The sequence below is a fragment of the Camellia sinensis genome, chromosome 11 (genome assembly GCF_055761805.1).
Source record: "Camellia sinensis isolate YWXY chromosome 11, ASM5576180v1, whole genome shotgun sequence".
NCBI classification, from domain to species: Eukaryota; Viridiplantae; Streptophyta; class Magnoliopsida; order Ericales; family Theaceae; genus Camellia; species Camellia sinensis.
In genome coordinates, this window is record NC_138971.1 from 45033405 (window position 1) to 45049326 (window position 15922).

The window sequence follows — 15922 nt, forward strand, 5'->3', positions numbered from 1 at the left end:
AGAGAATCTACTCTCGAGCCACGGAAGCCTTGCTCGAGCCAACAACCCAAAAGCTCGCTCGAGCGAAAGAAAACTCGATCGAGCGAAGAACTCAAACCCTCAGATCTGTAACCAGACACACGCTCGAGCGAAGGAACTATCGCTCGAGCGAAGAACGAACTAACTCGCTCGAGTGAAGAAAAGCTCGCTCGAGCCAAGAATGCAAAGCTACAGGTCCAAATCATACGCAAACTCTCGCTCGAGCTACCAAACCCCGGCTCGAGCGAAGAACCAAAAACAACAGCTCGCTCGAGCGACAAACTCCTCGCTCGAGCGAAGATCCAAAATTCTGGACAGCAACACTTGGTTTCTAAACCCAACCAACCTGAAACAAACCTGCCCAACACATCCTATAAGTCCAAATGAGAAAATAAGGGACAACAACAACAATTATACAATGACAGAATCTACGGAACCTAAGTCCGGATACAATAATCAAATGGGAAAAGACCGGGGTCGCTATAACCTCCCCCCCTTCAAAGAATTTCGTCCCCGAAATTAAGCATAAGTTTTTGAAAACAGATTCTTTTTTTTTTTTGACAATTCATTAGTAAACATCTTGACCCAAAACTGGTCATTTCATCTCTTTATCAAGAGGCATCTCACATTATATATATAAAACAACATATATCTCAACCTGTATCATTATTATGCATTATTCCTTTCAATGTTAACAATTCCCATATCATATTCAATCGCATGATATATACAACCCATTCAACAATGTACTCAACAGATGCAATATTACACTAAACTTCTATAATGAAACAAGTTTCAAGATACATCCATTTACCAATACAAACTCAATGTTTTACAACTTAAGACATATATAAAGCTCTTAAGTTCAACAATATAACAGAATCTAATTATAAGATTACAAATCAACAAACATGTCCGGATATTTCTGGCGGACTTCCAACTCACGTTCCCAAGTGGCTTCCTCCACTCCGTGGTGTTTCCACAAAACTTTGACCAAAGGGATGGTTTTGCCTCGCAAAACTTGATCCCGCCTATCCAAGACCCGAACCGGTCTCTCCTCATACGAGACATCCTCATCAACCACTAAATTGGTCCAATCCAACACATGTGATGGATCCGGCTCATACTTCCGAAGCATACTCACATGAAACACGTCATGCACTCCGGACAGCTGCGGCGGTAAAGCTAAACGATAAGCAGCCTCGCCAATCCTCTCAAGGATCTCAAACGGACCAATGAACCAAGGGGACAACTTCCCGCTCTTCCCAAACCTCATCAAACCCCGCCTAGGTGATATCTTCAGAAAGACACGATCACCCACCTCAAACACCAAAGGTCTCCTCCTACGGTCTGCATAAGATTTTTGACGACTCTGTGCTGTAACAAGCCTCTTACGGATAAGCTCAACTTTCTCCGTCGTTTCCCTCACCAACTCCGGACCCAACAGAGGTGCATCACCCACCTCGGCCCAACAAACAGGAGATCTACACGGTCGGCCATACAAGGCCTCAAATGGTGCCATACCGATACTAGACTGGAAACTGTTGTTGTAGGCAAACTCCACCAACGGCAAGTGCCTCTCCCACGACCCACTAAAGTCTAGAATACAACCCCGAAGCATATCCTCAAGGATCTGAATAGTACACTCGGACTGCCCGTCAGTCTGAGGATGATAAGCCGTGCTAAAGGTCAACTTAGTGCCTAAGGCACTCTGCAAACTCTGCCACAACCTGGCAGTAAAACGAGGATCTCTATCTGAAACGATCGTCACTGGAACCCCGTGTAACCTCACTATGTCCCGAATGTACAAATCGGCAAGATGATCTACCGAATCTCTCACGCGCATAGGAATGAAGTGCGCCGACTTAGACAACCGGTCTACAATCACCCAAATAGCATCACTACCCCGCTGAGTCCTCGGAAGACCCACAACGAAGTCCATAGTGACGTGTTCCCACTTCCACTCGGCAATAGGCAAGGGTTGCAACAAACCCGCCGGCCTCTGATGTTCGACCTTCACTTGCTGACAAGTAAGGCACTTAGATACGAAAGCTGCCACATCTCTCTTCATACCCCGCCACCAGAACTGGCGACCCAAATCCCGATACCTCTTAGTGCCTCCTGGATGCACCGCAAGGCGTGAATGATGGAACTCTCGGAGTACCTCCTCTCGGCGAGACTCCGGCACAAACAGACGGTCTCGGTATCTCACACTGAGGTCGGGATACACCGTCAAACCTTTCACAACCTTCCCACTGGAAATCTTCTCACGGAGGGATTCTACCTCAAGGTCACCCCCCTGAGCCTCTAACACTCGAGTCACAAGTGTAGGCTGTGCAACAACAGAAAACAAGGCCGCAGCCTCAACAGATTCGCCCAGAAGGAAATTAAACTCCCCAAGTGCACCCAGCATCTCCCATTCTCGGATGGCTATACTAGCTATGTCACCAACAGGTTTCCTGCTAAGGGCATCGGCCACCACATTGGCCTTTCCCGGATGATAATGCAACTCAAAGTCATAATCCTCTATGAACTCCATCCACCTCCTCTGCCTCAAGTTCAAGTCTTTCTGTGTAAACAAATATTTCAGACTCTTATGATCCGAGAATACCTCGAATCTCTCACCATAAAGATAATGCCTCCCAATCTTCAAGGCAAATATCACAGCTGCTAACTCTAGGTCATGCGTAGGGTAATTCTGCTCGTGAATTTTCAACTGACGTGAGCCATAGGCAATCACTTTCCCCTCCTGCATCAACACACAACCCAGACCCTCTCGTGAGGCGTCACAATAGACTGCATAACCCAACCCTCTCTCTGGAATAATCAAGACTGGAGCGGTGGTCAGTCTAACTTTCAACTCCTGGAACGACTTTTCACAAGTCTCACTCCATACAAATTTGACTCCCTTCCGAGTCAATCTAGTCAAAGGCGAAGCTAATCTGGAGAAATCTTTCACAAACAGACGATAATACCTAGCTAACCCCAGAAAATTGCGGATCTCAAACACACTCTTAGGCTGTGCCCAATCTTGCACTGCCTCAGTCTTGGATGTATCAACAGACACTCCTTCCCCAGACACTACATGGCCTAAGAACTTGACCTCTTCTAGCCAGAACTCACACTTTCCAAACTTAGCATAAAGCTTATGGGCTCTAAGTAACTCAAGCACCACTCTCAAGTGTTCCTTGTGCTTCTCCTCAGAAGGTGAATAGATAAGGATGTCGTCCACGAATACGACTACAAAACGATCTAAAAATTCCCGGAATATCCGGTTCATCAAATCCATAAAAACTGCCGGTGCATTGGTGAGCCCAAATGGCATCACCAGAAACTCATAGTGGCCATACCGCGTACGGAATGCCGTCTTTGGAATATCCTCCTCCCTGACTCTTAACTGATGATAACCCGATCTCAAATCTATCTTCGAGAAACAACGGGAACCTTTCAACTGATCGAACAGATCATCTATACGAGGCATAGGGTACTTATTCTTAACCGTAGCCCGATTTAACTTCCGATAATCTATACAAAGTCTCAAAGCACCACCTTTCTTTTTAACAAAGAGAGCCGGTGCTCCCCACGGTGAAACACTAGGACGTATAAAGCCCTTATCTAGCAACTCCTGGAGCTGAATCTTCAACTCAACTAACTCGGCTGGGGCAAAACGATAAGGTGACATAGAAATCGGCGCCGTGCCGGGCACTAGGTCAATGGAGAACTCAATCTCCCGATGCGGTGGCAAACCAACAAGATCCTCGGGAAAGACGTCCGAGTGCTCACAAACCACCCTTGGCAACACAATCTGAGTCTCATCATTCTCACTAATCGAAAGGTTAGCAAGTAGACCACTAAGCTCACTCCGTCCTCGCGAAACATACCCCGGTGGCAACACATTACCAACCCGGTCCCCCAGAAAATGAAAATACTCTCCGCTCACGGTACAACAAGTGACCCTCTGGCGGTAACAATCAATAACTGGCCGGTATGACGATAACCAGTCCATACCCAAAATAACATCGAAACCCCTCATAGGCATAACTACAAAGGAAAATGGGATTCTATGGTAATCAACCTCTATATCACAACCCCTAACACCTTATTTCAAAATCAATTCACCCCCAAGAGGTGACACTACACAAATAGGAGATGCTAACTGTGCTAACTCCAACTCCAAAACAGATGCAAATGCAGCAGACACAAAGGAATGGGATGCACCCGTATCAATCAAAACATTAGCAACCGAGTTGCAAAACAAGAAGGTACCTCTCACAACTGATGGTGCCGGCATAAGATCCTGCGCGGTAACAGCATACACGCGCCCAGACGACCTCTGATCAACCTGCTCACCCCTAGGAGCATAAGATTGCTGTACCGACTGGGACAATGAAGCCCCCTGATTGGCCCTCGAGGCCTGACCCGACTGAGCTGGCTGCTGACCCTGAATCGGCCTCAAACCAGATGCACCAGGTGTGCCACCCAACTGCGGGCAATACCTCTTCATATGCCCTGGCTGACCACATTGATAACACGAGAGTGGCTGGCCTCTACCCTGACTCTGGCTCTGAGATCGAGCCGAAGATGATGCTGCTCTCTGCACTCCTCCCCTCTGAGGACAAACTGAAGACTTGTGGCCCAGCTGGCCACACTTGAAACAGGTAATGTCTCCCTGACTGCCTTTCTCCGAACTAGCACTCGGCATAGGAAAAGTCGATCTAGAAAAACTACCCTGAGACTGCTGAGGATTAAAACCCTTCTGTCTCCTACCATCACTCTGACCATCCTGACTCCTTTTGGAGCCCTTCTGTCCTTCCTCCTCCTCCTGCATCATAATTTCCATGTGGGCTGCAGCATCAACCATACGCCCATAATCCCGAATCATAGTTCCCCCAACTCTCAACTTGAGGCCACGCCTCAACTTCTTCTCAAACTCAATACAACGGCGTTCCTCAGACGCCACCAACTCAGGTGCAAACCTGGACAAACTAGTAAATGCAGCCTCAAACTCGGCCACTGAAGAACTCGACTGCTTAAGCTGACAAAACTGGTCTCTCAGCTTCTCCCTGACTGCTGGAGATAAGAACTTCTCCTGGAAAGCATTAACAAAAGCCTCCCATGTACCTCCTATACGACCCTTAGTAAACTTCCACCACTGACCCGCATCCCCCTTCAACTGGAAAGATGCCAAGGTCACTTTCAACCCCTCGTCTTCGATGCCAAGCATCTCAAACGTCTTCGTTGTCTGTTCGAGCCATTCATCTGCCTTAAGCGGCTCTTTAGGATCACCCACAAATTCATCCGGGTTAGACCGGAAGAACTCCCTCTTCAGAAAGGAAGGTCCTGCATCTGCAACAACATCCCGAGCTTGATTCTCAGCTCTGAGAATGCCTACTGACTCCCTGAATGCCCCTACTATCTCTCGGGCTAGAGCGCCCATAGCCTGCTGGCCCACTGGCTCGGCCACATTGGCCTGGCCAATACCCTCCTGAACTGCCGGAATCTCCTCTGGCACAGGCACCTCCTGCCTACCCGGCCTACCACGCCTACCGCGTCCTCGTCCTCGTCCTGACATCCTAATAAAGGGAACAAAGACGTTAGCACATTAATAAATGTGCCGAAGCTAAACACTCGCGTCCTAATGCATGGGACAACAATAATTCATTCCACGTAAGCACATAATCACATAAGCACCTACGAATTTCATTCCTGGATAATGATAGTCCCAATGCGTTACTATAGTTCCGGTTGGAAGCAGCAGTGATCAAGTGCCTTTCCAACAAGACTACTAGAAACTCAAGGGTCCAATCAACATCCTAGAAACTACATTCCATACCCACATAATCACATAAACATGTTATCACATAAACATATAACATTACACTAAGTCTCTATCAAACGAGACGAACCCAATGTGATACTAATCACTTCCCACGTACCCAAAGTATTCAAACCCGGTACGCTCTGATACCAAGTTGTCACGCCCTCAGAATTAACCCATTAAATATATATCATTGACATGCATTATTTAAAGAAAACACTTTAATAATTCATTATAATATCCATCAGAGTCTTACTAAACAAAGCATTACATGTAACATCAAGTAAATGCCCTACCGGCTTACATCTTTCCAAGCCAACACTTGGACACAAAAGTATGAGTTCTAACTCAAATATAAATAAAGCCCTAGGCTTGAGTGTTTACATGTACTAACAATGAAAAACAAATAACTAAAAATAGTCTTCAAAATCCAAGTCCTTCCAAGCTAAGTCCTTGAGGTAGCTTATCCCCTGAACCTGAAAATGATGTTCCCATAAAGGGTGAGCCATAGCCCAGTAGAAATATACTAAACCAAATATAAGCAATGAATAAAGCAATAGCATTCAATAGATGGTTAACCAAGATAATCAATTACTTCATTTTACAGTCTCATAACACTATTGTCTAAGACACGTTTTACTTTCCAACTTTATCAATATGGCTCAGAACCTGGCCAAACTTACAACAGTGAATTATATATATATCATATTCACATTCTTCCAATGTCAACAAACAAATGAGACTCAAGCTCAAATCAAAACACTTCATACTTCCAGATTGATACACATTTTAGTGCTGTATCAATAAAAACACTTCTATATAAATAAGCACACATAAAAGTGATGCTAATGGAGTCCATCCCCTATCTCCTCCCAAAGAAAATCCGATTTAGAGGTCCATCCCCTATCTTCCCCTAAACCGTGGAGTACATCCCCTATCTCCTCCCACACAAAACAATGTATGTAAACACATAACATATAACACACAATCAATACACATAATGTATGTATTAATTCAGCAGTCAAAATGAATGACTCAACCAATGTGATTAGTTTCAGTTATCCCTAATCCACATGCAGTGTCTACAACAAGCACGACTATCCTCCACCGATAGCCCAAAACAGTTATTTCTAAACTGAAAATAACTATGTCAACAATTCAATAGACAAATGATTCAAATTATCCAACTACGCCATTTAATCAATGAATTCCCCAATTCCATGAATTTAACCATCTTTTCCCAATTCCATGAATTAATTATACAAATTAATTTAATAATACAACTAGGGTTTTTCCCAAAATTTACCAAAGTATCCCCAACATATCAAAATACCAAAACTTAGAACAAAACCTATAAAATGGAGTAGGAAATCCCTACCTCGAAGAAAACAACCCAAATGGTGAAGACAGAGATGAGTGCCCAAATACCAATGTGCTCCAAATCGCCAAATGTTCAGATTAAATGAAAGCCCTCGACTCCCTCTATCTTTTTAATAAAGCAACTAGGGTAGAAACACCCTCTAAATAGATCAAACCTAAGAAAGAAGGTGAGTAGGGAGAGAGAGAAGTCGGACCTAGGGTTTGGAATCAAAAGAAGATGACAAAGACTGATCAAAACCCGCTGCTGTGTATATAAACTGGACAGGCTCGCTCGAGCGAAGACTTGGTCGCTCGAGCTACCAGACACAGAGAATCTACTCTCGAGCCAAGGAAGCCTTGCTCGAGCCAACAACCCAAAAGCTCACTCGAGCGAAAGAAAACTCGATCGAGCGAAGAACTCAAACCCTCAGATCTGTAACCAGACACACGCTCGAGCGAAGGAACTATCGCTCGAGCGAAGAACGAACTAACTCGCTCGAGCGAAGAAATGCTCGCTCGAGCCAAGAATGCAAAGCTACAGGTCCAAATCAGACGCAAACTCTCGCTCGAGCTACCAAACCCCGGCTCGAGCGAAGAACCAAAAACAACAGCTCGCTCGAGCGACAAACTCCTCGCTCGAGCGAAGATCCAAAATTCTGGACAGCAACACTTGGTTTCTAAACCCAACCAACCTGAAACAAACCTGCCCAACACATCCTATAAGTCCAAATGAGAAAATAAGGGACAACAACAACAATTATACAATGACAGAATCTACGGAACCTAAGTCTGGATACAATAATCAAATGGGAAAAGACCGGGGTCGCTATAACACCTGTGACATTAACAAGTTATTTTATATCTGTGAATAGGTGGCTTTGCCTAACATTGGTGAAAAGTTCAATGCAGTAACTCTTAGCTAGGGAAGAATTGACAAGAATGATGACTCCCGATTGGCTAAAGTTGAGAAACAAGTCATTGAAATTCATGCCCTTTTGGTCCAAGGCCACAAGGACACAAGGCAAGATGAGGATGAGAAACGTCTAACCAAAGTGGAGAATCAAGTTAAAAAATTCTTGAGTTGTTAGAAAAACACATGCCAGTTGATGGAGAACAAGTTAAAACACCACCAAGCAAACTACTTGCGGAGCAGCGACTGGTCAAAATGGAGAACCAAGTTGGTCAAATTCTTGAGTTGTTAGAACGACGCATTCCAGTTGATGGTGGACATGTTAAAACACCACCAAGCAAACTACATGAGGAGCATCGAATTGACATTGAAATGGTTGGTCTCGATGATAGTGGTATCGAAAAGGTTGTAGCCAATTCCCCGAAGTTTGTAGATGAGGATGAGATAAGGAATATGAATGACAAAAAACCAATGGAAACTTTGCATTTGAGAAAAACAAAACCAATCCTCACACCACCAAATGCAAAGGCAGTTGCAAAGAAACGAGCCAAATTGGTTGGTGGGAAAGCATTAAATAATGAACAACTTTCTATTCCACAAAAGGGGCGATTGCGCGCAAAAAAGAGCGATACAAAGGCAGTCGAAATGAATGCTGTAACAATGTCATCATCATGTAGTGTTGTTCGTGGTCCTCAAACTCGAGGGACCCAGAATTGCAAAGCCAGTCAGTGGTTGCGTACACCTTTTGTGAAATTTGATGTAAAGAAGAAAAGACCACAGTTGAAGCCATCGTCAACTGACAACAACGTTGACAATAATATTCATGACAATCTCGATGAAGTAAACTAAATGATTGTGTCTCAAAACATATTTGATATATGTGTAACAAATAGTGTTTGTTTCTTACTTTTCTTTTACTTGTATCAGCTATTTGATAATTTACTTGATCAACTTGGGGGTAATGTTGTTCCTGAAATCCCAAAGGTTTTGAACTAACTATTATAGTATCTTTTGTATATGTGGTTATTTTGCGCTAACATACACTAACCATCTTCATGAACATACACTAACCAAGCTTGATTTGTTTTATGCACTATTCTTCTCAATACCTTTACAAGTCATCCGTGCGTTTGCCAGACCCATTAAATGACTATGACAGTCTCGTTCTACGATATGCATTTGATGAATCTCTTTCAGAAGGGTACAATTTGACTACCTTTAACTTGTTATGTATGAAGTACTATACCTTCTAACTCACATAGTTATCCATGTGCTAGGGAATATCTTGTACGGATGAAACTGCACTACGTGGAAGCACAATCTGCCACGCAGAAGGAATTGTGGTCCTTGAAACCATATCAGTGGATATCCTCGTGTGTAAGACTTTTCTCCTTCTCCTATTTTATTTTCTACCATTCCATCATCCAAGTTACTTTACTTTGCCTATTCATAAATTTCATATATTTTGCACTGCAGATTATAAATCTCATTGTTGTGAAATTGACAAATAAACAAAGGAAAAAGTTTCCAAATAAGGATCACAAGGTTTGGTACTTTCCGACCCATGTATCGGTAAGTATTAGCCATACCTAAAGACTTTTTTTATTTAGGCACAAGTTATTTATATGTTAAAATTGAATATGCAGCAAAAGATTTTGTGTCAACCTTCTGATGACACAATGAAAGATATAGTAGAAGATTATTTTAGAATTTACAGATACACTGGCCCCCTTCATGCTTGTGAGGAGGTAACATGATAAAATACTACTATTACCCAATTTCCAAATTTACCATGCACAATAACATTTGATCCATGTTATGTATTTATTTATTTTTTGCATGTACATTCGACGTTATATTTTTAGATTTACATGCCCTTCAACCATAGGGAAAACCACTGGTTGTGCTTGAATGTAAACATGGAAAAATGGGTTGCCTATCTATTCGACTCCAGCAGATGTATTGACACCGATGAGGATCGAAAAAATCAAGCTACATTATTGGTAATAGAATAACCATTATGATACCCCACTTGTATCCACTTTTTTGTTTCTTGATCTATGTACCTTACTACCTACCACCAACAGGTACAATCATTGCATAAGCTGCTTCAATATGCGCATGGAGAAGATTACGTTCAAGATGTTAGTTCGTTTGCATTTCAATGGTTGGAAGACATGCCACGCCAAGACAACAAGTAATACACTACATTATCGTTCTTGATTTTTAAATAAGCATTAATGTTATAATCTCTAAGTTCGTTGACTCTATTGTTACAACTACACTCATTCCTATAGCTATGATTGTGGTCTTTTTGTCATCAAATATATGCAAGGGAAACCTTTGCCTTCGGGCGTAATCAAGGTACTTACATTTATACCCAACTGTCCACTTATCAGTATCTTATGTTTTATGAAGACTAATTTTATAATGTGTGATGTTTTTACGTACTCACTACTTTTGCCATGTAGTTTGACTATTTGCATAGGGCTCGCTTGTTACTTGATCTTGTGATATACAAGCATAATTTAGCTCCTATTGTTGGTGATATCGCGCAATATAAAGCTGGTGATGCTCTATTCTTTTTAATTTTTCATAAGTTCGTACAATCAATGACGTTATCGCATTTCTTAAACTCGTGAACTTTGAGTTTATAACTCAACCTTTGTTATAAAATTATATTCTCAAGTGTGCTACCTTGTGCAGAACTCAGAGCTAGGGGTGAATTGAAATGGAAGTAGAGGCTATACGACTTTTGTGATCCTGAAAGAAGGAAAGATAGTGGATAAGGTTGTGGGAGCGAACAAAGACGACTTTGATTTTAATTGATGTATTTAAAATTTGAACATGAATTGTTTCTATTCTTGGGTATGCAATGCATTGTTTTTTTTATTTTTAATTTGAACATGAATTTTGCTTTCAAGCTTTAGTTTATTTATTAATTTAATATACATCAATTATTAGTTCTTAATAATCGTTTATGACAGGTATAAATATCTATCGCTATATTTAAATGTCAAGCTTAGCACAATTAAAAAGAAAAGAAAAGGCTATGGCAGCGTTTTTTAAACGTCCCTATATCCTAGCCCCAACGGTTGGATTTTTAAAATGTATAAATATCTATGACGGCGTTTCAAAAGAGTCGCTAAATATCATAGTGACGTCATAGTACCGTTAGGGTAGGACATTGGGCGGCATTTATTTTTCATGATTTCAAAAATAAAACTAATCATTTTTACTATTATGCAAAAACAGTTTTGAAAAATTCAAATAACAACATTAAAGTTTCTTATAAAAAGTATACTTCAAAAAAAAAAAAATGTTGTCCATTTTTGTTTTTTCTATTTTCGAGAATACAAAACATTAAAATAAAACAATACCAAAGTGTTTTAGCTTGTGTCTATTCATTTTTCTCTAGGAACCATGCAAGAAAAATAATGTTTTGAAAAATTCCTATGCATTCTTCCTTGAAACCCAACTAGGTTGCAAACGAACTGAATCAAAATTTTGAATGTTTAAGCTCGTTTATTAAGAATTAGTCGAACTCGAGCTTGAGCAAGTTTTAGTCGAGCTTCAAAAATCGAACTCAAGCTCAGCTCGTCAAATATTTGTTGAACTCGAGCTCGCTCAATTACATAAACGAGCCAAGTTCAAACTCGATCTTAAAAATGAATTAACTTTAAATTAATTTACTTATTAAAATTAAAAAAATACAAAATTATTATTAAAATATATAATAATACTTATATTAATAATAAATTTCAATTCGTTAGCAACCCTAAACCCAGCCCAACCAAACCCCAGTAAGAAATTTTTGCTTCTCATTTTTTTTTTTTTTTAATTAACTTTTTCCTTTCCTTAACAAATTCAAGAACCAAAAAAGATATCACAATTCAGGCTTCTCTAATTTTCCGTGGCTATATTATCTCAATCACTTCACAAAATAATTATATGTATCCCATACCTAAAATAAACGTAAAAGAGATAAAATATGGATAACAAAAACACATTTAACAAATTCCCAGTCAAGAGTAAATTCAGATACTTCGCAAAATCTGCTGTCAAGAATGGCAAAGGCAGCTACTTCTATAAATTAGAACAATACAGTGTGTGATACCAAATGACAGTTTGGCCATTTTCAAGAGAATATTTTATGGGAAAAAACGATCGAATAATGACCTTCAATTTTCTATATGCACTTGCTGTTGTGCATTTGCTTCGAAAATGAGCAAAAACACTAAACAAAATGGCTTTATAGCCTTTACTAGTGCAACTATGGTCTAATATTTATATTAAAACCTTACACATATATACATCTTAAAGAATTGATCCATCAACGATATTAAAACCACACACATATATACATCTTGACGTGTCTTTTGATGAACCTGGACGGAAGATCAACAATATTGAAAAGCAAGTTACTATTGCAAGGCAGTGTAGGGTTTCTTACAACCTCGTTTGGTGAATGATAATTCCTTACAAAATTCTTTCTTCAAGGAAAAAAAGAAGTGTGCATACAAAATATGAACTTCCATACAGCAAAACAAATATCCATCAACCATCATTTAAGAGTATTTATACAAAATACTAACAGATTTAAGACCTCAAAAAAAAAATTTAAAAAAATCTTAGTTTAGCTTCCAATATCACCCGCTCGATCATATCAACTATTACCCACAGCAACACCTACAGAAACAAATTATATTGTCGTTAAGGTTTGTTCACTTGAAATCTATTATTCAAATCATAACAAATTGAATTTTGATATATTGGTCATTACACACTCTTTTGTCATTTTCTGTTCGTAAATTATTTATTTCCATAATCAAGTTGTAAACATCATAATCAGTTATGACATCTAAATGTTCTAGCTAAAATCTATCTTGGCATATCAAGAAATTAGAATTAAGCAGCCACACATAAAATTTGCAAAGCAAATGCAAACAAAATGAACATAATTTGAACTGAAAAGATGCCATAAAAGTAATCACCTAGAGACGTATCCGCATCAGTGAACGCTGAATTTTGGACAACTTGCGCATCGCAACTACGCAAGTCATTAACATCCTTGCTCAACTACACTGGAGACGTATCCACATTAGTGACAAAAAGTCGTCTCTTCACAGGGTGGATCTTACATGGCCTCATATTATTCCTGGGACGCTTCGGTGTAAAATGGGTGGGAGTACCAATTGGATCATAATCATCGTATTCCTCAAACAAATTGCTACCCACTTGTCCCGTTTTATGATCGTTTTGGGGGCAAGTTCTCCTCGTGTGGCCGACGACCCTACATTGTCAAGTAAATCACCAATCATTAAAGAGAACAAAAATGCCAAGACTACCTCACAATAAAAAAATTAAGACACAAAGCACAATATAATGTATACCTGCAACATTGGCATCGCCTTGGCTTTCGAGGTTTAGCCATGTAGGATCCCGCAGTATTCCCCTTCGTGTTCACTACTTTCGGATCACCAACCCCAAATGGCGGTAGTGAACTTTTTCCTTCATCAACATTAGTTCCCTTGGCCATGCAAAGCTGCTTCATCCGACATGTCATAGTGAAAAATGCATTCCTAGCCTCTTCAAATCCTTCAGATGTTTGTGAGGCAGAGTAACACATTTCAGTAAAAAAGGAGCAAAGAACCCTAAAGCGTGTCTCCTGTGTGAGAGTGCTAGAGAATTGGGCTTGGCAATGTTGTTCACCAACCTTTCTTGCTTGCTTTGTCCAACGATGCATCACACAACCTGGGGGAATTTCAGTTATGTGTTCACATTTCATCACAGAAATCATATGGCTGCAAGGAAGTCCAATGAACTCAAACTTTTTGCAACTACATTTCATTATGCTAGTTGCAGGATGGTATGACACTTCCCATGTGGAACCAAATTCAGTGTACTTTGAAAATTTGTATATGCGATGATCGAACTCCTCTTTCCTTCCATCAAAAATCAACAATGCTTCCTCAATTATTTCATTACGGAACATTAAGAACAAACGTCTGGTAAAGATGGTTGCTGCATGTTTCTCTAGAGGCTGAAGTGCTGTGGTAAGACAAGGATCACTGTTGTCAGTTTTTGCCTCGGCATCCGCTTCTTTGTTCCATAACCGATAAAGGGCCATGTCAAAACATCTAACAAATTCGAATAGTTTCAGTTTTCATTTGAGGCGCTTATTGAAAAAAGCATGCATACCCTCACAACGCTGACTACTCTTCATTCTAGCAAAAAATGACCACGCAAATATGACTGAGCCCACATGCCTTTGTTGTTGTAGGTGTCTGATACCCACTTGTTATTTTGAAGGCCATATTTTCTAACCATCTTACTCCAAGCTTCCTCAAATACAACCTCATTCGCATCAAGATCCATGAGATGCTTGAAATGTCCCTCGAATCCATCAACTCGAACATTTCGCTTGGCATTTCTGTGCATATTCCAATTACATAGACGATGCTTGGCACTCGGGAAGACTTTTTGTATTGCCTCACGCATGGCCATATCCCCATCTGTCAACACTGACACCGGTCTTTTGTTATCCATGGCCTCTAACAACTTCTGCAAAACCCATGTGTATGTTGCAATTGTCTCATCAACAAGCAAGCTGCATGCAAATATGGTGGTTTCAAAATGGTTATTAACCCCGGCGAAAATAACAAAAGGTTTGTTATATGCATTCGTTTTATAAGTTGTATCGAAGACCAACACGTCACCAAATGCAGCATAGTCTAGGCGAGACCTTGAATCTGCCCAAAACAATTTGTCAAGCCGATTCTCTTGATCCTTGTCATACTTGTAAAAGAAGTAAGGGTCAGCATCAGCTTTTGCACATAAGTAAGCCAAAGCACACTCCGCATCACCATCCTTTATTTCTACTTTGCGCTCGGCTTGAATATAATTGTGCAAATCCTTGTGAATAAAGCCCACGTTCGCGAAAGACCCAGATTGTTGCACCAACAAATCCATTATCTGGCTTGTCTTGACACCAACATCGTGCAAAGTCTTTACTTGAGCTTTGTCGGGGATCTTTACAAACCTATGCGACCAAAGAAATGGCACACATGGTGATGTTGCCAATGGATGGTTATGTTCCATGTTAAACTGAGTGACAATGTATTTGCCTACATCTAGATTGTACCTTATGCGAAAATGAGCATCACAACCAACTCTAGTCAATGCCCTGGCAGTTCTTTTTCGATCAATACGGGCCAAGTGTTGCTTTGCTCTTTGGCCTTGCCTTGAGCATACCCATTTTCTACTAAGAACCTTTGTTGCCTGCATTGTTCGCGTGTCTTTCCTAATGCTAAATCCCACAACTTTAGCATATTGATTATAGAAATCATTGGCATCCTCTTCTGAATTGAATTGCATTTCAAGAACATCATTCTTGGTTAAACTTTGAATAGGGTCATTTGCATGGGAACCTAATTCTTCTTTATTCCCACAAACTTCGTCATCTTCAAGCTTGCGCTCAAATTTGGTACATCCAAAAGGATCCATGATAACTACATCAAAAACAATACGAAAAGAATAACATTATCTTATAAAATGAATGAAAATTCCTAAAATCACATAAGAGAATTTTGTAAAAGAGCAAATAACAGACAAAAACAATAGTAGAATAATGTACATAGATTTAATGACATAGTTATTGAAAACATTTAATAACTTTCCATTAATAACATAGTTATTGAAAATCAAAATAAATAGAGAATGATTCTGTAATCAACAATCAAAATATTGGTTGATCAATAGAAACACAATAAAATAGAAACAAAGAAAAGGAAAAAGCAAATAAATAAAAATATATG

General features: G+C 40.3%; 2 protein-coding genes across 2 annotated transcripts; both read right to left on the reverse strand.

The window, feature by feature from the left end:
- Nucleotides 1-13667: 13667 nt before the first annotated feature.
- Nucleotides 13668-14235, reverse strand: LOC145802303 (protein FAR1-RELATED SEQUENCE 9-like). The gene is made up of 2 exons (XM_082894991.1): nucleotides 13822-14235; nucleotides 13668-13703 (listed from the first exon to the last, which is right to left on the reverse strand). The coding sequence occupies exons 1-2, from the start codon at nucleotides 14233-14235 to the stop codon at nucleotides 13668-13670; spliced, it is 450 nt and encodes a 149-aa protein (XP_082751117.1).
- A 92-nt stretch (nucleotides 14236-14327) lies between these two features.
- On the reverse strand, nucleotides 14328-15206 carry LOC145802304 (protein FAR1-RELATED SEQUENCE 5-like). Its single transcript, XM_082894992.1, has one exon. The coding sequence runs from the start codon at nucleotides 15204-15206 to the stop codon at nucleotides 14328-14330; it is 879 nt and encodes a 292-aa protein (XP_082751118.1).
- Nucleotides 15207-15922: the final 716 nt, after the last annotated feature.